Source organism: Chenopodium quinoa, unplaced genomic scaffold, assembly GCF_001683475.1.
Source record: "Chenopodium quinoa cultivar QQ74 unplaced genomic scaffold, ASM168347v1, whole genome shotgun sequence".
Taxonomy (NCBI): domain Eukaryota; kingdom Viridiplantae; phylum Streptophyta; class Magnoliopsida; order Caryophyllales; family Amaranthaceae; genus Chenopodium; species Chenopodium quinoa.
Window position 1 is genome coordinate 1,514,154 of NW_018743510.1, and position 22,648 is coordinate 1,536,801.

General features: G+C 37.6%; 2 protein-coding genes across 13 annotated transcripts; one reads left to right on the forward strand and one right to left on the reverse strand.

Annotated features, from left to right (window-relative positions):
• The first annotated feature begins 2,932 nt into the window (after positions 1-2,932).
• On the forward strand, positions 2,933-7,004 carry LOC110739689 (ACT domain-containing protein ACR4-like). Of its 10 annotated transcripts, XM_021920148.1 has the most exons (6): positions 2,933-3,948; positions 4,075-4,296; positions 4,587-4,632; positions 5,312-5,824; positions 5,993-6,163; positions 6,328-7,004. In XM_021920148.1, exons 2-5 carry the CDS (start codon positions 4,268-4,270, stop codon positions 6,044-6,046), a joined length of 642 nt encoding a protein of 213 aa, XP_021775840.1. In that variant the 5' UTR covers positions 2,933-3,948; positions 4,075-4,267; the 3' UTR covers positions 6,047-6,163; positions 6,328-7,004. The 10 variants fall into 10 exon arrangements, 3 of the variants coding, with proteins under 3 accessions (XP_021775840.1, XP_021775839.1, XP_021775841.1); XR_002514866.1 differs by having other exon boundaries at positions 2,933-4,296; positions 4,922-5,824; XR_002514865.1 differs by having other exon boundaries at positions 2,933-4,188; positions 4,922-5,824.
• LOC110739688 (SWI/SNF complex subunit SWI3A-like) lies at positions 6,813-12,395 on the reverse strand. Of its 3 annotated transcripts, XM_021920145.1 has the most exons (8): positions 12,192-12,395; positions 11,533-12,083; positions 9,609-10,139; positions 8,396-8,565; positions 8,269-8,315; positions 7,433-7,596; positions 7,107-7,290; positions 6,813-7,030 (listed from the first exon to the last, which is right to left on the reverse strand). In XM_021920145.1, the coding sequence occupies exons 1-7, from the start codon at positions 12,304-12,306 to the stop codon at positions 7,120-7,122; spliced, it is 1,749 nt and encodes a 582-aa protein (XP_021775837.1). In that variant the 5' UTR covers positions 12,307-12,395; the 3' UTR covers positions 6,813-7,030; positions 7,107-7,119. The 3 variants fall into 3 exon arrangements, with proteins under 3 accessions (XP_021775837.1, XP_021775836.1, XP_021775838.1); XM_021920144.1 differs by having other exon boundaries at positions 6,813-7,290; XM_021920146.1 differs by having other exon boundaries at positions 6,813-7,290; positions 9,609-10,136; positions 12,192-12,393.
• Between the last annotated feature and the right edge of the window lie 10,253 nt (positions 12,396-22,648).

Below are 22,648 nucleotides of genomic sequence, written 5' to 3' on the forward strand. Positions count from 1 at the left end.
TTTGTTGGGTACGGGGATGGTGTGAAGGGGTTTAGAATTTTTTCACCTTCGGAGGGTCGGGTCATTCTTAGTAGGGATGTTACTTTCGATGAAAACACCATGTATTCAATTAAAAATGCAGAGATTTCAGATTTGAGAAGGGAAGGAGACAATTTATTACAGACAGATGGGGTACTTGAGGTACATCAGTCTACCATTGCTGATTTACCTCGGGTACAATATATTGATGATGATGCTGATGTTCCAGTGCCGGGTACTCCTGAACCTGAGATTACTCCTACTCATTCTAACTCTGGGGATGAGGTGGAGCAATCTAATCAGGGGTCATCTAGTCAACCTGACACCATTCTTGAGATGCCTAAACGAGTTATCAAGAAGCCTGTTAGATTGATTGAAGAGATGGAGGGAAGAAATTGCTGTGTTGATGCGATGACAGGTTATGCATTGAGTGTAGCTGATGATGTAGAGTCATTTGAACCTGCCACATATAAACAAGCAATTAGTTGTAGTGAGTCTGCGCAATGGCTTGCCGCAATGGGTGAAGAGATGCAGTCCCTTTACAAGAACAGAGTGTGGGAACTAGTAAAGGTACCGGAAGGGAGGAAGCTTGTGGGTTGTAAATGGATTTACAAGAAGAAAGAAGGGTTGTCGGAAACTGAGCAAATACGTTTTAAGGCTAGGCTAGTTGCTAAGGGGTTCAGTCAGGTAGAAGGGGTTGATTTTGTTGAGATATTCTCACCTGTGGTTCGACATACTTCTATCCGTGTGTTATTGTCAATTGTAGCACATTTTGATCTTGAGCTGGAGCAGTTGGATGTTAAAACGGCTTTCCTTCATGGCGATTTGGAGGAGGAGATTCTGATGAAGCAGCCCGAAGGATTCGAAGTTCCTGGAAAGGAACACTATGCCTGCAGATTGCTAAAGTCATTGTATGGACTTAAGCAATCCCCCCGACAGTGGTACAAAAGGTTTGATTCTTTTATGGTTTCACAAGGTTTTGACAGGAATTCATATGATTGCTGTGTGTATCATAGTAAGCTGGATAATGGTTCCATGATTTATCTTTTGTTATATGTTGATGACATGTTGGTTGCCACAAAGAATAAATCTGATATTGCTAGATTAAAGGAGATGCTTAACTCGGAGTTTGACATGAAAGACTTGGGTGCAGCTAGGAAGATTTTGGGTATGGAGATCTACAGGGATCGGGCTAGAGGTAAGCTTTTCTTGACTCAGAAAAGCTACATTGAAAAGATTCTGTCTCGTTTTGGGATGGAAAAATCGAAGCCTATAAGTACGCCAACTACTGTTAGTTGTAAGTTGTCTTTGTCTATGTCACCTCAATCAGAGGAGGAGTTGTCTTATATGTCTAGAGTTCCATATGCAAACGCGGTTGGTTGTTTGATGTATGCTATGGTCTGTACTAGGCCGGATATTGCGCATGCTGTTAGTGTTGTAAGCAGGTTTATGGCTCGACCTGGGAGGGAACACTGGCAAGGGGTGAAAAGGATTTTTCGCTACCTGAGAGGGACAACTGATATTGGTCTTGTGTACGGGAATGGTAGGGAATGCTTGGTCACTGGGTACAGTGATTCTGATTATGCAGCTGATGTGGATACCAGGAGGTCTGTGACTGGTTATGTGTTCACTTTGGGTGGTTCTGTGGTTAGTTGGAAGTCTACATTGCAGTCATCAGTTACGTTGTCAACTACTGAAGCTGAGTATATGGCTCTAACTTCTGCAGCTAAGGAGTCTATTTGGCTCAAAGGCCTAGTAGGTGAACTGGGTATTGCACAGGATTTTGCTACAGTGTATTGTGATAGTCTAAGTGCGATTTGCTTAGCTAAAGATCAAGTACACCATGATCGGACGAAGCACATTGATGTCAGGTATCATTTCTTACGTACTGACAAGAGGATTAAGGTGAAGAAGATTGGGACTGCTGACAACCCGGCTGATTTCTTCACTAAGCCTGTTCCGTTTAGCAAGTTTAAACATTGCTTAGACTTGCTAAATATTGATTACTACGTGATGTAGTAGGCCCTGAGGGGCGAAGTTGGGGAGCTCCTGGTGTAGGTGTGTTGGCATTAAGGTGGAGCTTGCCCGGGGCTTGTGATGCAGGTGGAGCATTATGAGTTGTTATACTTGGAGACGAGTATGTGATGGGTCTTGGTTGAAGACTTATCGGGATGTATGGCTTATGCATGAGTCCTGCATCGGGTTTGGCTTGAGATGTTTTTTCACTATGTCTTGATGGGGTCGTTTGCTGACTACGAGTTCTCGTCAAGGTGGAGATTGTTGATAAGTATATTAGGTGACTCGTACTTCGTAGCTTTGTCCGCCCGATCGGGCGGACATTGCCCGGTCTGACCGGGCGGAAGAAGAAGAGGTGCCTGGCAAATTCGTTGAAGAAGCTGCTCTCGCGCCCGACCGGGCGAGCCTTCGCCCGACCGGGCGAGCCTTCGCCCGATCGGGCAGACCTTGCCCGGTCTGACCGGGCGGTGGGGGTTGGATACGTTGAAGCATTCGTATGGAGTTTTCTTCTCGCGCCCGATCGGGCAGACCTTGCCCGGTCTGACCGGGCGGAGAAGGAAAAATACGGAACGCGGATTTTGCGGTTTTAGGTTATCTTATTTTATTATCTTTTTGCCCAAGTATCTTTTAATTAGGGATTAATATAAAACCTCCCTAATATCAGTATTAGGGTTAAGAGAGACAGAGTAAAAGCCGTTCTTGAGAAATACAAGAATCATCTTTGTAATCTTTGCAGTTTATAGTGAAATCATTCGATCTCGGTGCCCGTGGACGTAGCTATCACATCGATAGTGAACCACGTAAATTCTTGGTGTTGTTCTTATTGTTTGCATTGAATTTCTTTATTGTTTTCTTGTTTGTTTCCGACCTTTGCTTCCGCTGTCGCACAACAAGAATGCCTGCACTTTGTGCTGCAAGAGTTTTTCAGCTAACAAGAGAATTGGGTCATAAAACTGATGGTGAAACTATTCAATGGCTGCTTCAACAGGCTGAACCTGCGATCGTTGCTGCTACTGGTTCTGGTACTATTCCAGCTTCATTTCTTACCGCCTCGGCTTCTGGGGCATCGTCTGTGTCGCCGCAGGGCGCGTCTGTATCACTGGGGTTGCACGCTAAGATCAATGAATTGAGGGCTGGTGTTGAGGTGGGGAATCGGGCGAATTGGGCGAATTTTGGTGATAGTTTGGGAAGATCTCAAGTTGCTGGTACATCGATTTGGCCGTCTATTGGAAGTGGGTATGCACAAGTTTTTGATGGTTGTTCTGCTACTGCTTCGAATTTAGTCAGTCAAAATTCTGGTTATGTCACAAATTTTCAATTGCAAGGAGTTGGAATGCCTACTGCTAATATGGGTTTATTGAGTTTTACTCCGATTTTGGCTCGGGGAACTCAGGTTCCCGGCCTTCAACTCGGGCTTTCACAAGATGGGCATGGTGGTGTTATTGGACAAATTTATCAGCAGCAGCAGCACCAACAGCAACATCATCACCAAGCGCAGGATCATGAACAAAATAATAATTCAGGTGCTGCTGCTGCTGAAACCGTGCACCCGCATCAGCACCAGCATCAGCAGCAGCACTTGCAGTCGCATTCTAATGATGACAATTCAAGAGAGCAATGAATTCATATTGCTTTCTTTGTTGTTTGTTTGCATTTTATTTTTGTTTTTGGTTTATATATATTGTAAGTATGTTTTGTGAATTGTGGAAATAGGGGGATTGTTGAGGAATGTTTTCATTTTCGGAAAAAAAAAATGGATTAAGAGGGTTGCATTTAATTCTCATTTAAATCCAATTTTTTAGATTATGATTTGACTATTTTTGGGATTTTTTTATGGCTTCTTGGTTGTTGTGTGTGCCCCTTTTACAACTTTCATGGGGATTATCAGAACTGTCCTAAACTTTTATATTTAAGGTAATGATTTTTCTCTTCTTTCTTTTTTATTAATATTAATGAATTTTTTTAATGGTTTATACCATACTAATTTTTGTTTATTTAAATTATCTTTTTGACTTGAGTTATTATATCATATCTTCACAGCAACAAATGCCTGCATTTCATTTTCAATATTTTTCGAGTGTGCGTAAAGCTGTGGAACTCTTGAAGTAGTCAGATGTATTGGCAATGTTATAAGTACTAAAATTATTACTCAAGGTAGTTTATTTTCTTGCACAAAAACGATTTGAAGTTGGTTTTCTTGAATTACTATTTCTGGTTATAAACTTTGCACAAAATGGTAACATCTCAAGATCAGAATAAATGGTGTGCTTATGCTACTCTTCAATACTAATCTTCTCTTGTTTATTGCTTTAATTTCGTGGAATTTCGCATCCTTCTCTTTGATTAGAAATATGTCTGATATGTTTTGGGAATTTGATCTTTTAGGATTCACATTCGTTTTTTTATAAAAAATTATAGATTTGTTGGCCTTATGTTGTCTTCCTGGGAATCTTTTGTATAAAAAACATTATATTTTCGGGTTTCGTCTTTCCTACTTAACCTACAATTGTTTATGATATTCTCACATGATTTGGCTTTTGGTTTCATTGCAGGGTAATAATTGACAATGATATTTCTGAGAGTGCCACTATAATACAGGTAGATATATCCTTAAATTTCCAGCCTTTGTTTTATCTTTATAAATGGTTTATTTTGCATCTTTAGAGAACTAGCTCAACATCTCCTAAATTGGAAATGTGGAATATGTCCCATTGTCCCAAAAGGGTGCATAATAATTCGGCCTTTTGCTATTTTGGTTGTTGATCAAGAATATGTTTTTAGGCCAAGGAATATCACTTATTGTAGTTTTGGAACATGTTTGGATATTATATTATAGAGGACTAACAGTTTGATGTATCTGAAAGTTTGAAGTTTCGGTCCTATTCAGTTTAGCAGTGTGAGGCATGAGATTTTTTTCGAAACAATCCAAACCCTCACCGATTTTAGTCTCATATTGACTAAAGCTTATGTTTCAGGCGAGGATGGATGGTTCATGGATGGTGAGTAATATACCTAGCTTGTTTAACTAGCAATCAATTTTCAGGGTTTATGATGACCTTCTGAATATACTTCTGATTTACCAGTATGGGCAGAAAATTCAAGATAAAGGACTCATTGACCATTTATGCCAGGCTAGATTCTAAACATTCAATTTTTGCTACAAATTTGCTTCTCAGGACTAATATAATGATGATCTGACCTTTTGCCATTTCAACTAGTTATAAGCTCATTCCTCTGACCAACCCTTTCTGATATAGCATTTACATCAATGTTTCAGGCTCTTGCGGCTAAAAGTTGTTTGTTCAATTCCGCAAATGAGACAGTTGAAATGTTTCCACATCAAGGGTATACTATGATTCTGATGAGTGGCATTGATAGGCCAGGGTTACTGTATGAGTTGTCTGAGATTTTAACGCACCATGGAGTTCATATCGTAAATGCTGACTTGTGGACTCATAAGCATCATGCTTCAGCAATGATCAATGTTGTAGATGAATCTATGGGATTAAAAATCAATGACAGTAAAAAGTTATCTGGGATCAAGAAAGATTTGGGTCATATAATTAAACCGTCAGTCAAGTTCAGGTCTCCGGAGAATTGGAATGTTGAAGACAGGAGTTCTAGAACACGTGTCACCGCATCAAACTGCAGTTACCGAGACTATACACCCATAGATATACGGTCTGACAACAGAGTAAATCTCTTGCTTGATACGATAAGTACTCTCATGGTTATGCAATATGTTGTGTTTCATGGATCTGTAGCAGTAGGAAAGATAAAAACTTTTCAGGTACGTATGGTATAATTGTACTAGTCTTGTGTTTCAATTTTGGCAATTTCAAGTTCATGATGTCTTATTATAAGGCTTGGTTTTTATGTTGAATGGTTATCATATCCTAGAGCAGCTGTGTCATGATCACTGATTTCTCTCATTTGGTGTAACTATTGTTCATGGTAGCATGAGGCTATGAGAACCACTTATAGATTCGTGGAATACAATCTCACAAGGTGAAAAAGATACTTATATTCCTACAAACGCAGACACGTCGATGGGCGCTCAATCAGCATAATTGAGGAACGTGAGGAACTGGAGGAAGCTCTTGAGCAAACCATTAGCCCAGACTCAGAGGTGACCTCAAGATTACATATAGACTAACATTTTGGCACTTTCTGAAATTGGATATGACGATTCTCCATGCTAATTGCTACAAGAAACTGTTCAATGCTTCTTTCTCAAGTAGGAGACTATGATGTTAAGCTTGAAAGAATCTAAAATGGCTACTCATTCTGCAGGGGGTTGAATTTGCTTCGACGGCTGGCTGATACAATTGTCTAAATTTATGACTGTACTTAAGAGATATAGGCTGTTGGATTAAGAGAGCACACATTTCTACTGTTGATGCGGAAGTAAAACATATATATTGGGTCACTGATAATAGTGGTGAAGCTGTCGATCAGCGGACCATTGATTTGATACAGGAGCAGATAGGAGAAAGCACGCTACCGGTGAAAAAAAAGCCGGTACAGTCCCGTGGGACTCCAACAGAAGGCTTAAGGCTTCTTGTTTGGTAACTCAATGAGGCGTCTAGCTGCACTAATAAATGATTTCTTCACAGCCAACTGTTTTGCATGATAAGATTGATACTGTATTTTCATACCATGGGATCAATAATTTTAGGGGTGACAATTTTGTTAGAAGTTCATTGTTAATTTATAAACAATAATATCGCTACAGTTTTTGGTGTTGGTAATGTGATTTTGTGAAGCAAACTGAAAAATAGCAACATAATTGTAATATTTACATGATCTGTTTGCATTTTGAAGCTCAAATATTACATTGTTACTCAAACTTGTCCAGCAGTTCTAAATGGAAAATTTTATGGATACAACACGGAGGAGATCAAATTTCTACCTCCCATGGCATTACAGAGAAAAGAGGCAATCACCTTTCAAAAAAAAGAAAAAGAAAAGAGGCAATCACAGGAGCTCCGCATTCCTGGAAGCCAGCCAAAGCTTAGAATAATTATCTTCAAAGCAAAAGCATTACCAGAAGCACAGGTGTTTTAGACTACCTGACTGCAATTTTTACAAATTATGATCCCTTGGACGGAATATTCCGGCATCAAATTTTTTTTGCAAAGTGGCCAATCTCTGTTCAATTATATCGTCTTTTGACTCCTCTATTAGTACATGTTCCTTCTCCATCATATCTTCTAGATCTTCCATGTACTTCACTTTGCATTGCAATTTCTTCAACTGCTCAGCATTCACAAAAAAATATATAGGCATAAAAGAAGCGACACATTGCAATTTGTCAAGAAAATTATATAAATCTGAAGTTCAATGTTAATCAAAACAAGTTCAAGAGTTGAAGAGGAATTAGTGACAAAGTTTCTACCTGGGCCTCAACAATGAAGGCCATCCAATGTTCAATCTCCCTCTCTTCCTGGTCAGCCAATATCTTGGCATGAGCAGCAGCTGCTCCAAGTGCTGTAGCAACTGCTGCTCTCATCCTTAGTGCTATAGGGATAGAATCTCCAATTTGCGATAGTTTGTCAATCTCTACAAAAGGCATTTGATTGACTGAGATAACGGATATTCAAAGAAAACATTTAGGATATGATAAGTAAATCTCACGCAGCAAACAAACCCCATTACTTGGACCATTATCCTACACACACCTTAATATGGTACATACACACCTCTTCATATGGTTACAGGGGTATCGGTTAGTCATAGGTCATATAATAGACTGAAATTACAAGGGCGTAATACTCCGCAAATCATACCAAATTTTTTGGTGGTGGAAAATAGAGGTGGAAGAAAAAGTAAAAAAAAAAAAATATAGGAAGGGAAACTTGCACAACATTCTCTTCATCTGAGGGGGGAGCTGGGCAAAAACGGTTAGAGACCAAACAAGAGAAATGGAGTCATAAGGTGTTGTTGTTTAAAGTAAATGATACATTAAGGAGTTACTTCAAATAAGGAAAAAAAGAGAGAAGTACAACTGGTAGAAATTAGACTGGAACTATAAAGTGAGATGCACACACCCTTTCTCTCACTTTTGGTAATAATTTATGTATATTTAGCTACATGCATAAAACAATATGCCACCTGGATTTGTTGAAGGTTTTTATTTTTTATTTTTTTTGAACACTAATATGACGATTGGCAAGCCCCTTTTCATAAATAAATCAATCTGGTGATTCAGTCATAATATACTGTGTAATATACCTGAAGGATGAGAGGTGTCCATTTCTTGATCTTCAGACTGAAAAGCCCTGGAAGTTTCAGTAAGAAAGCATTAATAAATAATAATATAGCATTATGATTCCGAGTCTGTAAGGAAAACACTAGATACCTTTCCATTTCCATATCAAGATTGCCACTTTTATGCTTGTCTATGGAAATATGGTCATCTGAATAGAAAATCTCTCTCAACAAGGGGTTTCCATCACATAGAACTGAAACTGCAGCATCAGCAGCTGTGGCTGTTATTTGAGGAGCAACCATGGTCGAAATGAGAGCTACCTGATTGAAGAAAATAATATAAAAAGTCACCACACATGAGCAGAGCTACTAGTCACTACCAGGGAAGTTTTAAGCTTAGAATTATAAGAGGATATATCGAGAACCTTGGTGAGAACCTATGTTTCTTATTGTTTAAGAAGACAGCTTCTGAAATCATGAGTTATTAATCTTTCTATAGTTGTTGATGAAAGGCAACATGCACTTGCCTCCTTACCCCTCCAAAAAGAAGGAAAAATAGCCAGGAAATCTTAAAGGGGAAAATAATACATACTTCATGATGTCAAAAACATTTATGAAAACTATACAGACTGTTACCATGAAAACTATAAAGGGGGAATTATTATGTAAAAATTAATTACTGAATACTATACAGAGTGTATCATACAGCCTACGTCTCAAGCGTTGTTTCATGATGTCAAAAACATTTATGTTACCATGAATTTGACAATGGTCAATGAATATGCACATACATACAAGTAAAGAATTTACCATGACTTTAGTAAGACATTGTTCAACTTCTAAAATAAAGAAAGCAAGTTCTCTATAAGGGGTTTTGCTATTAAGGATAACTGGATAAGCTCATAAGCACATACACTAACTAAATAGACACTGAATTTTCACCCAAACTACTAGAGCCTACAAGAAGCTCAAGGTCAAGAAGAGCTCTCAAGATAACCCATTCCTCCATTTCATTTATGCTAATCCAGTAACTTTGGCGATGTAATTAATGATGGTCAAGCACAGTGCATGAAAATTCTAGTGATAAATGAAGGTGAAAAAGGTAAGTGTATGTTAAGAAGTGAAGACAAAATTTTCTATTCCATTTTGTATTTTAAGGTAGCTGGATACCCCCATGGATTTCCATCCAAGCGCTTAGGCGTAACAGAAACAGGTTGCAAGGTATGACTGGATATGTTTTACTGTCATAAGCTCATAACCCATGAGCAACATAAATTTTACTGTTCCTACCCGCCCTGTAGAGTTAAGTTATGGTAAGACAAAAAAGAAAATTGGTAGAAACCTTTGAAATTAAATGCTCTAACCTGCTCCATTAAAGATCTACTAGGATCTGAAGAGTCAATGCGACTTTTCTTTAAAGGAGGCTCCAGGTTCTCAATGTCCTCCGCATTTTCTCTCACAACAATTTCCTGCTGATGATTATTCTCCTCCTTATGATGATTGTTCTCCAGATGTTGATTGTCCTGATGATGGCAAAGCTCCATCTTGCTATTTTCTTGGTATAGACCAGAGGCCTTCTGCTCTTGACCAGCATCAAGTGCCCTGGCAGAACACTTTCCCGAGGAACCCAGCATGAGCTCCCCAAATGGCAACTCAATAAGCCGTGAAATACATTCAAGTTTTGTTTTGGTCTTCACATTTTGAGCAACAAGTTCCCAATCATCTCCATGCTTCAGGATGGCTTCCAAAAGAAGAAGTGTCTCTGTCTCAGTCCACACACCACCTTGATCAACACTGCTTTCTATGCTGTCATTCAACTTGAAATCATCTGAAGATTTGTTTTCTCCATATTCACCTTTCTCAAAGCACTTCAAGCATAGTATACATTTATCCTGCTAAAATTAACATTCTATGATAATATGTTCATTCTATGATAATATGTTCAGAAGTACATCAATTATAATTCAAAAAGTAAAAATTGAGCTAAACAATGGTGGGAGGAAGGGTCCCCCAGCAGTCCATAGAGGCAACTGTGAAAAATAAACTGCTGGGAGCTGGACGAAAAATCAAATTACCAAAGCGAGAGTTTCCTCACAAGAAGTCCATGGGATATGAAAAATCCCCTCATTGAAAGGCAACAAAGAGAAATGAATATTAAACTGCTGGAAGCTGGATAACAAAACCAAGCAGTTCAATCAACAAGAAAATTTCCTTGTAAGAAATTAATGGAGATGAATCAATCCACCAAAAAGCTATGAATCCAATTTCACAATAATTAACTGCTTCCAATTGCACAAACAAAACTGAGCTACCAAAGCTCATAATTGAAGAGTAACACAACACTAACTGATATATGAACCCAGATAAAGACCTATTTAAAATAAAGGAATTTTATTGGAAAATACCTTTAAATATCAGTTTTTGCGAGAAACAACCTTACAAAAAAAGGTGGCATGAAACTACCTTCTATCAACTTTTTTTGCGAGAAAGTATCTGACATCAAAATCCAACCTTCAACAGCAATCGGCATTGACCCTCATGTGCATGGCACGTAACCTCATTGAAACCCCAATTTCCCTCATTTTTGGCTCTTTTTCTTCTTGTTACTCTATCTCTCTCTTCTATTTTGCAGACTAAGACTCATTAACACTGTTTCTCTTCTTCTCAACAATTAATTCAATCTACCATGGCTAACAAACTTCAATGAAATGAAGCTTAAATCGATTACATCGGCCCTACAAAGCAAGGGCACATAATTGGCCCTAAGAAGATATGACAGATTTGTTTGAATCAACTGCATGAACCAAATAACAGGTTCAGTCATAGAACAGGACCCAACATTGACTTCCTAGTGTGTTCACCACCTCCGTTAGCTTGAAATAGAGCTTCTATGATTCGGAATATGTAAGGATATGTCACAATATTACACAACCAGATTCCACCGATAAAACCATATGTGCATGTCTCATCTCTAGGCTAAATTTCCACCAACACTAACTAGATATATCATATAATTCCAAGATATTATGTTTTAACAAACTATAGTTCAATGAAAATCATTAACATTTTCAATATACAAATCGAAATTTCAAATTAGAAGCCCACAGTTTCGGAAGCATGATAGCATGAATGTACCTCAAACTTGAGAATATAACCAATCAACCAAAAACTCTGGCCAATTTCCATCACTTATAGCAACATTTACAATCAAAACTAAATGCAAATATGGGAAACTCAATAAAAATCAATTCACACAAATAATCATAAAAACAGGAGAGAATAAATTACCTTAGTGCATTCATAGTACTTGGATTCACACTTCTCCTTACAATTCCCACATGCCACCCCTTTCTCTCCCTCCAAATCCTCGAAAACAACCGAATACGAAGCCAATGGCGGCAACTTAAACCCATTATCAACCCCACCACCACCATCGGCTCCGGGCGCAGACAGCGGTTCCTTCAATGGTTTCAAAGTATTCGGGGTTCCGACAACCCGAACCCCAATTGGGGGTCCCTCTTCAACCCTCACCTTCACCTCCTCATCCACCCCTTCCACCACCGCCGACGTCGGCGGCGGTGGCGGCGGCGCACCAAAATTAATCAAACCCCATTTATCCAAGAAATTAAAAACTTTATTAAGAATACAAACATCACCCACTAATGATTTACGAACCTCAGTAAATGTGAGCCTTCTAGAAGGATCTTCTCTATACTTACAAATGATGAAATCCCTATATTCTTTGTAGATTTTAGGGGTTCTTGTGAATGAACTCCCATCGAAAAACTCTCTCAATTCGATTCTTTCTGTGTCGTGAATTGAATCCCATGAAAACCAAACTGCAACAAAAAACAAACAAAATAAAATAAGGTTAGGAAAAATAAAATTGGAAAATGGGATTTGAAAAGTTAGGGTTTAAGAAAAGAGGAGAGAGAAAGAGAGAGTACAGGAATGACTGGGGATAGTGTAGAGGTCGAGGTGAGAGGAAATGTCGGGGGGAAGAGAAGAAGATTTAAAAGAAGAAGAAGATGAAAGTGGGAGACGATCTGTGTTCGGCTCCATCTTACACACTCCCAATTTTTTTTTACGAGTTGTGTGGTTAACTACTTGTGTTAGACTTATGACCTTGTTCTACGCTGTGTTAGTCATTGGTAGGCCCCGTTTATTTTACTCTATTTTTGTTGAATTGAAATTATTTTTATTGAAGTTAAATTAATTATACTGAAGTAAAATTATTTTTCCTGAACTGAAATTATTTTTATTGAACTGAACTTGATTTTACTTAATATTATTCTTTTAAGGTGAAGTGAACAGGGCTGTAGTCATTAATTATTTTCTCCGTTTTTTTAGTTGACATGTTTTAACTTTTATACTTTACACATATTCTAATTTTGACTTACTTTTGTGATTTATAGTTACGGTAAAACATAGTCACGTGGGATCTTGTTAAAACCGTCAATATATTTTCAAGATACCAACTTTTATAATTTTAAATTTTTTACATATCGATAACTAGGGATATTAAGAATTAAAATAATGCATCACAAGATATGAAGTACCCATAAGGAATATGGTTAGCACGAATTGTTATTGGATTGATATGGTTCAACCTAATAGACGTTTGATTTGTGGCTTCTGTGAATGATATATAAAATTCTGATATGATTTAAGTATTAATCGTTTAATGTGAATGATCTTTTATATTATTTATGTGTAATGAAAATAATTAGTTTGAATGTTAGAGGTGTCAAAAATTCTTCGACTTTAAGTGAGGTGTTTTCAATAAGAAAAAGTGTAATAGCCATATAATTGTAGGTGATTTTCAAAATTCTAATTTTGACTTGCTTTTGTGATTGATTGAAAGAAAAAGTGTGATCCATATAATTTTATTGCTATAGAGAACCACGGTTTTCTCCAAATGGAGTAATAGCCATCTTTGTAGCAAAACTTTGGAATATGAATATTTTCGAATTATTTACCTCAAGGCCATTGCAGTGGCATGTGGGTTTATTAGAATTCCTCAAAAATCTCTGCAACAATAATTGTTTTCAAGCACGAAATTGCTTCACTTCATTAATAACTTATTTAGCTCTTAATAAATCATTTATGTCCTTTGTTATTTATAGTCCAGCTCAAGAGATGTTAATGACTTTTTTTTTCCTTTTTTTTTGGAAGGAGGTAGGGGTTGCTGGGTAGGGGTTATAACTTTGTTCTCTTCACCTTAATTTTATTAGTTGTTCTTGTTAAAATCAAATCAAATTAGAAAATTTTAGATTTTACCTGACAAGATTATTAGATTAGACCAGAAATTCAAACCTCATCAAACCAGACTTTAAATTCATACTAGAATATCTTATTTCAGGTGAAGAGAACAAAGCCTAAAGACTATATATATCTTAGAAATTACTTACTTTCTACTACTGTAGTATATACAAGTAAAGGTTGGATTATTTATATCAATTTTTTCTAAAGTTCTAAAATAAATTTACTCCAATACATAAACAACAATTTTTACTTACTAAAATGATATTTGGGTTGAATCGTAGTTTAGTATTTATTCTTTTTATAATGTTAATAATAAAACTAAGAGTAATGCTATATGTAAACAAATTAGCATTAAATATATTTCATTAGTTGCCTAGTTGGTATTAGTTTAGGAATGCATGATAAAATCACGCACAAAACATTAATACTTTCCTCTTTTAACTTCTTATACAGAGCTCTTAGAAGTGTGTATACTTGTAGAAGTCATTCGAAACACGCCTACCTAAACATGTGTGAATATTTTTGGCAATCATAGGAAGTGGAATTTGACATATACGATTAGGGACAACGATGAGGGACAAATAAAGTAGGGAGCCGCCAACAAATTTTTAAGGAACTTGTAAACCGTTCACGGATCATTTAAGGCAACCACGAATAAGGGACAACGATAGGCAACAACGATTGACCCGTGAAGGTTACTCCCCATTCATAATCCATGAGATTACTAACTCCATATGGTTCGGAACCATGAAAGGAGGATCGGGGATGATTGTACGAAGTGAGTCATGGAGTCACATTCGCCCGTATTGGCCTCTACTCGATTCTTATCGTGAAAAGTATTTCCTGCGATCTCAAAGGCATAAAACATAGATTCAATTTGCTCCAAACTAGATTAGGCTAAATTGGTTGAAATTAGTGCAACACATAATTCTAATTATTAGTGACCACTTGATTAAACAACAAGATTAAAAAGGAAGCTGAATCGGTCGTCCAAATTATCTTATTAATCATGATTTTCAATTACATATTCCCTTTAAACATGCAATGTGGTGATCAACAATATATAAATAAACAATAACATTGGAAGCAATTTAACCATAATATCGTTAGTAAAATCATTAAAAATATAATAATAAACCTAAACATGATACTAGCAATAAAAATAATAATAGTAAGTAATTGAATAAATTACTCACGTTCCACGCTTCTTTAAATTGCTACATCATGAATAAATCGTTAGTAACTTCAAAGAATAATAAATCAAATTGAAATCAAATTAAATTAAAGTAGAGTTGATTTGGTCCAAACCCTCAATCGATTCTACCTTTCAAGCCTTGGTTTAAGTACGAAACTTCGGGTATAAATCAAATCAAATAAGGTACCAGTACCGTGACAAGACACCCAGTATCGTGCCACGACACCCATTGGTGTGCCACAATACCTTTTTTTTTTTCAGCGGCGCTCATTTTCTAAGGTTCCGGACTGCATCCTTCACATTTCCTCTATAAATACGAAGCTCATTTATGAGTTTCAAGGCAGCAACATCAATTCTCTCTTCCTTCTCTCATACTTATAATTATTATTCTTTCATCATTCATCCCCCAAGCACTCCAAGGAGCCCATACAATACCCGAAGTTTCGAACTTAAACCAAGGCGTGAAAGGTAGAACATATTGAGGGTTTGGACCAAATCAACTCTACTTTAATTTAATTTGATTTCAATTTGATTTATTATTCTTTGGAGTTACTAATTAACGCTTTATTCATGATGTAGCAATTTAAAGGAGCGTGGAACGTGAGTAATTTATTCAATTACTTATTATTATTATTATTATTATTATTATTATTATTATTATTATTAATATTATTATTATTATTTTTATTGCTATTATCATGTTTAGGTTTATTATTATATTTTTGATGATTTGACTAATAACGATATTATGGTTAAATTGCATCCAATGTTATTGCTTATTTATATATTGTTAATCACCACATTGCATGTTTGGGAATATGTAATTGAAATCACGACTAATAAGATAATATGGACGACTGGTGTAGGGAATTTTTCACCTCTGCGCCCTACGTGTGGGTCATGTTTTTAAGCATGACTACGCTCCAAGGAAAAGAAGCTAGAGAAAAAGAGTCGCCAACAAGTTTTAGGCACTTGTAAACCGTTCACGATTGTGAAAGTTACACCCCATTCACAATCACAGAGATTGCTAACTCCATAGTGGTCCGGAAACATAACTGGATGTTCGGGGATGATGGTACGAATTTGACCTAAGAGAAGCTAAACCCGCCCTAAGTAGGCCTCTACTTTATTCTTATTGATATTTATGCGCGCTTTTCGATCAACATACATACATCAAATTAATTTTAAACATGTTTAATCTATGTTGGTTGATTATTAATGCACAATTAAATCTAATATCGATGATCACTTGAATTAATATCATATTAAGCCTAAATCAAATTATTAGCTATCTTATTAGGCATGATTTCAAGTACAAATTCCCTTTAAACTTGTAAAAGGGGCGTGATCAAGCAATGTCAATAAATCATGAATAATCAAGCAACATATGATTAATATAACAATCATCATCATAAGAACATCATCAAAACATTGTTAGTAGTAAGATCCTAGGTATGATACTAAACAGGTTAATAACAACCCTAACATGTCACTAATAACAAAATCAAAGCGTTATCTTAAACATTTTACTAGAAATCAAAATAACATCCTAAACATGATTTCTAATAATCAAGCGTTAATCCTAAGCATGATTCTAGGAATCAAAATACACTAGTAGAAAAAATGCTATTTGTAACTAACAAAAACGGGCTATTTGTAACCAACATTGGGGGTTACAACTGCTGGGGTTACAAATAAACAGTCATTTGTAACGGACATTGTTCGTTACAAATAATTACCTATTTGTAACTGACATTACAATTCTCCATTACAAATAGGTGCCTATTTGTAACGAACAAATTGATATGTCCGTTACAAATAGGCACCTCTTTGTAACGGACATATCAATTGTCAGTTACATATGCTTATTTTGGAAATTAAAAAAAAAAATACCTTGCAAATAATGTTAGGTTGAGATGTCACGTTGAACCTGAACCCGAGATGCGCAATACCCTTGCCCATGACCCAAACCCACCCCACTGCTCCAACTACGATCCACTATGCCACACCACGAACCATCCTCACTACCACCACGACCCACCAGGCCCCAACCCCGTAACCCACACCACTACCCACTACCAAGATAGCCCAAATGCCCCTACCCAACCCCGTAACCCACACCACTATCCACTACCAAGATGGCCCCAATGCCCCTACCCAACCCCGTAACCCACACCACTACCCACCACCAAGATGGCCCCAATGCCCCTATCCACCCACGAATCCCACCACCCTAACTCGTACCCCTTCTCCCTTACCCACGACTGCTGCAAACACCACTAATACTCACCAAGCGCCACCACCAAACACAAAAAAAAAAACAGATCCATCATATACAAATAAAAAAACCAAAAAATTATACACAAATATTACGAAATTAAAACAGAATTATCTACAAAATTAAACAAAAAAATTCAAAAATTAATAGAAATTATATACAAAAAAAAGTCCAAAAATTCGAAAGGAATAAATAATTATACAATCATCTAAAAATTATAAATTAAAATTACAATTACATCAAAAAAATAATTATAATTAGAAATTTAAAATAAACAAACCTAGATATGATGTCTAATCTAAATCAATATAATATCTAAAATTCAAAAACCTTGGGTTGACAACGAAATCTTGCGTTGATAGTGGATGGTCGGCTCTTAAGCGGTGTGTGCAAGTGCGGTTGTTAACAGGGTGGATTGACGGTGAAGCTCCATTATTGACGATAACAACTCATGGGTGGCGGTGTGTGCTCGTGGATGCTCGTGGAGGAGAGTATTGCTAAGACATTGAGGGAAAGAGGAGAGAGAAAGAGGGAGGAGGATAGAGAGATTCGAGAGGAGCGAGAGAGGAATAAAGGAAGAGTGAAAGAGGGGAGGAGGATAGAGAAGAGAAAGAAAGAAAATGAGAAAGAAAGAGAAGGGAGGAGGAGAGAGAATAGAGATGAGAGAAAGATTGAAAGAAGGGGGGCGACTATTTGAGTGGTAGTTAGGGTTAGGGGAGTAATGGGCTTTGGGCGAAAAAATATCCTTCCTATATATTGTTCGTTACAAATAGGATGTATTTGTAACCAACATTATGATGTGCGCTATAAATAGGATGTATTTGTAACCAACATTTATGTTGTCCGTTACAAATACTATCCTATTTGTAACAAACATAGCTAATGTTGGTTACAAATATAGTATTTGTAACTAATAAAAACTTGTTTGTTACAAATGAGGCGTTACAAATAGCATTTTTTCTACTAATGATAACATCCTAAATATGATTCCTACTTCAAAATCAAAAGAATAATAAGAAGGGTAATTGAATTACTCACTTTGATTCCTAAACCTTCTTGCTATTAAAACAATACACACGTTAGTAAACTTTAAGAAAGTTAAATCAATAAAGTAAATAAATCAAATATGAATTGAAATATATATTTGGGACCAAACCCTCATAACTATCAACCTTTCACGTCGAGGTAGAAGGCAACGTCGAGTATAGCTTGGAGTATTCGAACCATGTAAAGGAAGTATTGTGTTTGTTTTGGGGGTGTTTAGACTAAGAGCATTGGAATTGATGATGAGATTTTTGAGGCTAATTGTGACTGATTTTTGATGATTTGAAAATGGGGAAACTGACCTCGATTTATAAGAAAAAAAGAGAGTCTGACGATTAGAAAAGATCAGAAGTTCTAAATAAAATAGAACAACTTTTAACGCGACGCGACAAGATTGTTGCGCCACGCTGGGTGCTGTCGTGCCGCGTCAGGATTATCACAGTGCGATGGTCCTGACGTTGTGCGCTTATTCTATAAGATTGGAAAGTTGTACGGAGTTTGATTTCTAATGGAATTATGTTTGCAGAAGATAGTCGAACGTCTTCGCATTTGAATTGAACAGGGATTATTTTATGAGAAGTTTTATTCAATCTCGAACTTCTTCGATCTTTATCTTTTCAAAAAGGATAGATTGAACCTTCTAGAGGATTCTAAAAGACCTTAACTGATTTAGGATTGGGAATATGATCATATAGGGTCTAAATAAAATATTTGGACTCCATATAATCATTGGGTCGTAACTAAGGATGGTCCTAGGCTCGCTCGGTTTGGGCTTGGTTTAGTATTTTGGCCATAACTTAATTGTTTTAAGTCGGATTTGGGCTTATTATACATTGTTCGAAAGATCTTTTCAAGCCCTATCCAACTAATCAATAATTAGACTGAGAAAATGGCCACGTCAGATTTTATCGCGTGATGATAGGTCTGTCGTGACGCATCAAGTTTGTCGCGTCACGCTGGAATCGCGATTCCAATTTTTAAACCCTTTCTTTTTCCTTTTTTGGGTTTTCATTTTTGTTCTGCTACTCGTTTTGTCGCTGCTTTAAATCACTCGTTCTCACTCATTTTTGCACTAAATCGCCTCAAATTTGTTGCAAATCTTCACATTTTCTATCCCTTACACCGATCCATGTAAGTTTTTTGAATTATTTTCAACTTTGGCTGAAATTTGGCTGTGTGAAAAAACCCTTAAAAATCGAATTGGGGTTTCTTATTTTGTTGATTTTTGTTGAAATTCTTGTCCCAAATTTGCTTGTATATGATTGTATGTTAGTTTGTGAGCAATTTGAGGCTAAGATTGCTTGATTTGGTGAAGAAATAAGCAATTCACCATTGTTGAACACTCTTAGTTCGTGAACACAATGTGGCTTGTTCTTCATGATTCTTCTTGTTTCTTTGCTCTTGAAATGTTGCAATAATTGTTGTATACTTGGGAAAAAAAAATTACTATGTCATGCAAATTTGTTGTTTTTGTGCAAATTGAAATCATGCTCTGTTTTGCATATTTGTTACTCTGTTTCGAAGAACATAATATCATGCGGCTAGGCGAACTTAGACTTTCTTAAGAATTGATTCATTGTTTCTTCATTAAAATAGTATGCCTCGTCGTGTCCGTGGTTCTGGTTCGCGTTCTCGGTTTACACATCGAGGGGATTTTCCCATTCGGGAGAATGAGGGTTGTGCCTCCACTAGTCGGTCGTCAGGGTGGACCCCTCCTCCTTGGGATAGGCACATGCTGGATTTCATCCCGACTCACCACATTTCTCACCGAGTTTTCTCGGGTTTGACTGAGGAGGGCTTACGTCGCCATTGCTTGGGCAACGAGCTCATTATGACTTTGCACAAGCGCATCACCTGAAATAATGCAACTCGGGTGCTTTGGGAGTCTTGTGGGTTGACTCCACTACTGCGCGTTGTTGAGGCTTTCCTGACCTTCAAGGAGAGCCCTTTCATTGTTCGAGGTCTCCTGGAGTTCTTCTAGGATACCACAAACACTTTTCACTTTCCATGGGGTGAGATGACTATCACCCCGCTCGACTTCTCTATCATCAGCGGACTCGAGTTCCACTCCTCCTCGGTTCCTATGAATGATAAGATGTAGCTGACGTCACCAGAGGTCGAGGGTCTGCTGGGTCCTATAGTGCGTAAGGCCCAAGTTGAGGCGAGGGTGAAGAGGACGAGCATGAGTTCAGTTCGCTCCAAGCTGTTGGCCAAGAGTTTCAATGACCAGAGTACTACTCCGGAGCAAAGAATCTGGATCTTTCTCTTCATCCTTCTGTCGGGGACTATCTCTTCTGAAGAGGGAGTTATTCTTTGCTGTGCTACTTGGGCGCCTTGCGCGATCTTTCCTTGGTCGGCACTTTTGACTGGGCCACTATCGGTTATGGTAACTTGCTTTTGAGTCTACGGCAGGGGTGCTGTCAGCTCAACAGGAGCACAGAGGTCACCGTTTCAAGTCTTTGGAAGGCCGTAGAGGTGCTTCTTTCTCTAATCTTTTGATTTTTTCCCGAGTTTCATCATTCTCATCCTTAGAATTCTTTGGTTCCTCGGAGGTTTGGTTCTATGAGTACTTTCCTACCTTGGCCCAAGGAGGCCCAGTGATAGGGCGTTCCTGGTAGCCGTTAGTTGGCATGGCCGCCCAGCTGAATCTGCTTCTACCACAGCCGCTGTTAGAGACGCTATACTTGAGGTAAGGATGTTTCTTAACATGCCTTTTGGTTTCAGCGCCCTAAGGTACGATATCGCCCATGGGCTGATTTGGGTGATTTCCGATGAGCCTTTCAGATGACGGCAAAGAGGCGTATCTTCTAGGGCACAGCTCACCCTGTGTGGTATCTGGGTGAGAGAGTGGCTAGGCAGCACTCTTCAGATGTTCCTTTAGTTCCTGATGATCCCCCTCGCTCGATGATGAGCCAGGAGATGCTCGCGGAGTACGCTCGCAAGGGCGTCCTATCCATGGATTTTTGGGGGCTCATCGTCTTTGACGATGTCTATGGGGAGATGCTGATCCCCAGATTGGCTCTTCTGCCTTATTGTGATGAGGTTTGTAAATCATCCTTTTTCTTCTTTTGTCTTTCCAATAGCCCCAAGAGGCATTGATTGTTTGATCACTTTGCAAGAGGAAATGGACCCTGATGTATTCGAGCCCCCAAGAGGAATGGTCCTATCGAGACGATCCCTCCAACTCCTGAGGAGTGGCGGATGGTTGAGCGATCTATTCTTCGTTCGATGAGATCGGTGAGCTTAAACCTTCATCTTGGTTATATATATATATATATATATATATATATATATATATATATATATATATGCTTTCTGACCTTTTCTGGTTGTTGTAGTTTTCTCGGGAGATCGTGGTGCGGTTGGCGGCTGTTGTTGATGCCTATAGATACCAGCTGGCAAGGTGGAGCCATCGGATTTCTTGTCGGAGTACAGACGTTGTTCAGCCAGTATGACTATACTCACGAGTTATTTATTCATTTTATTTATTGATCGGTGGATAATAGGTCGTTACTACTACCTAGATCAAATATACAATTTTTGTCTCCTAACCTAGATCTATCAATTTTAATTTAGATAGTGGCAAGTTAGGGTCGAATCCCAAGGAAACGGGGGTATTGCACAATCAATGCGAAATCTAGGATATATTGCAAGTGACAAAAAAAGGTTATTATGGTTTGTTTTTGAAGAGTTCTATGATCAAACTATCTACCAAAAGGGACTAAATTAAACCAACATTAAGAAGATTAAACAAGACACTCTAAAATGAAGATGAAGAGCAAGATTATAGAGATAATAATGGCAAAAAGCACTAGGGAGAGGGGGTTCCAATCATGACCACAAGGCACTAATGAAAATCAATAAGGAAATATACCAAGGAGTTCAAACTCTAATCAAAGCAATTCATTCTCACGCAACTACTTAAAGCAAGTCGATGAAGTCAATCAACCCTAAACTAGATCATTCTCATGCATCTAATCTAGGACTAAAACATTGGGGTTATAGGTGCACACAATAACTCCAAGCATATTTAAGCACACATCATCAACTCAAGGTAAAATCCAATTAATAATCAATAGGAACTCAAATAAACATGATTTTCACCCTCTTCCCTAGCTAAAAATCTAAGCTTGAGAAAGGGGAATAGCCATGACAACTAAACCTAACATGTATTCAATCCTAATACAACCTAACATGATTCTATGTCAAATAGAAATCAATGAAACCAATAAAGCATGGAAATTTATGGAAGAAAGCATAAATAAGAGCAATAGAACTAATAAAACTAAAACTAGAGAATAAGGAGGAAAGATTACTATTATTAATGTTGAAAGATTACCCAATCATCAAAGTAGTTGCAACCATCAGAAGAAAGCTTAAATATTTGATTACAAAGATTAAATCTTGAAGACTAAGTGTTTTCTCTCTCTAAAAGACATGCATTTTCTCTCTCTACAAAATGTTTTGATGCCAATGGAATAGTTGATGATTAAAAATTCAAGCTCAAGACTATTTATAGTCTTCTTTTATAATGAAAAAAATGGGCAAGGGAGAGGGCTCTCCGAACAGGCTGCCGCGCCCTCTCCAAGCTGGGTAAGAAGTTCGTCAAACTCAGATCGCCG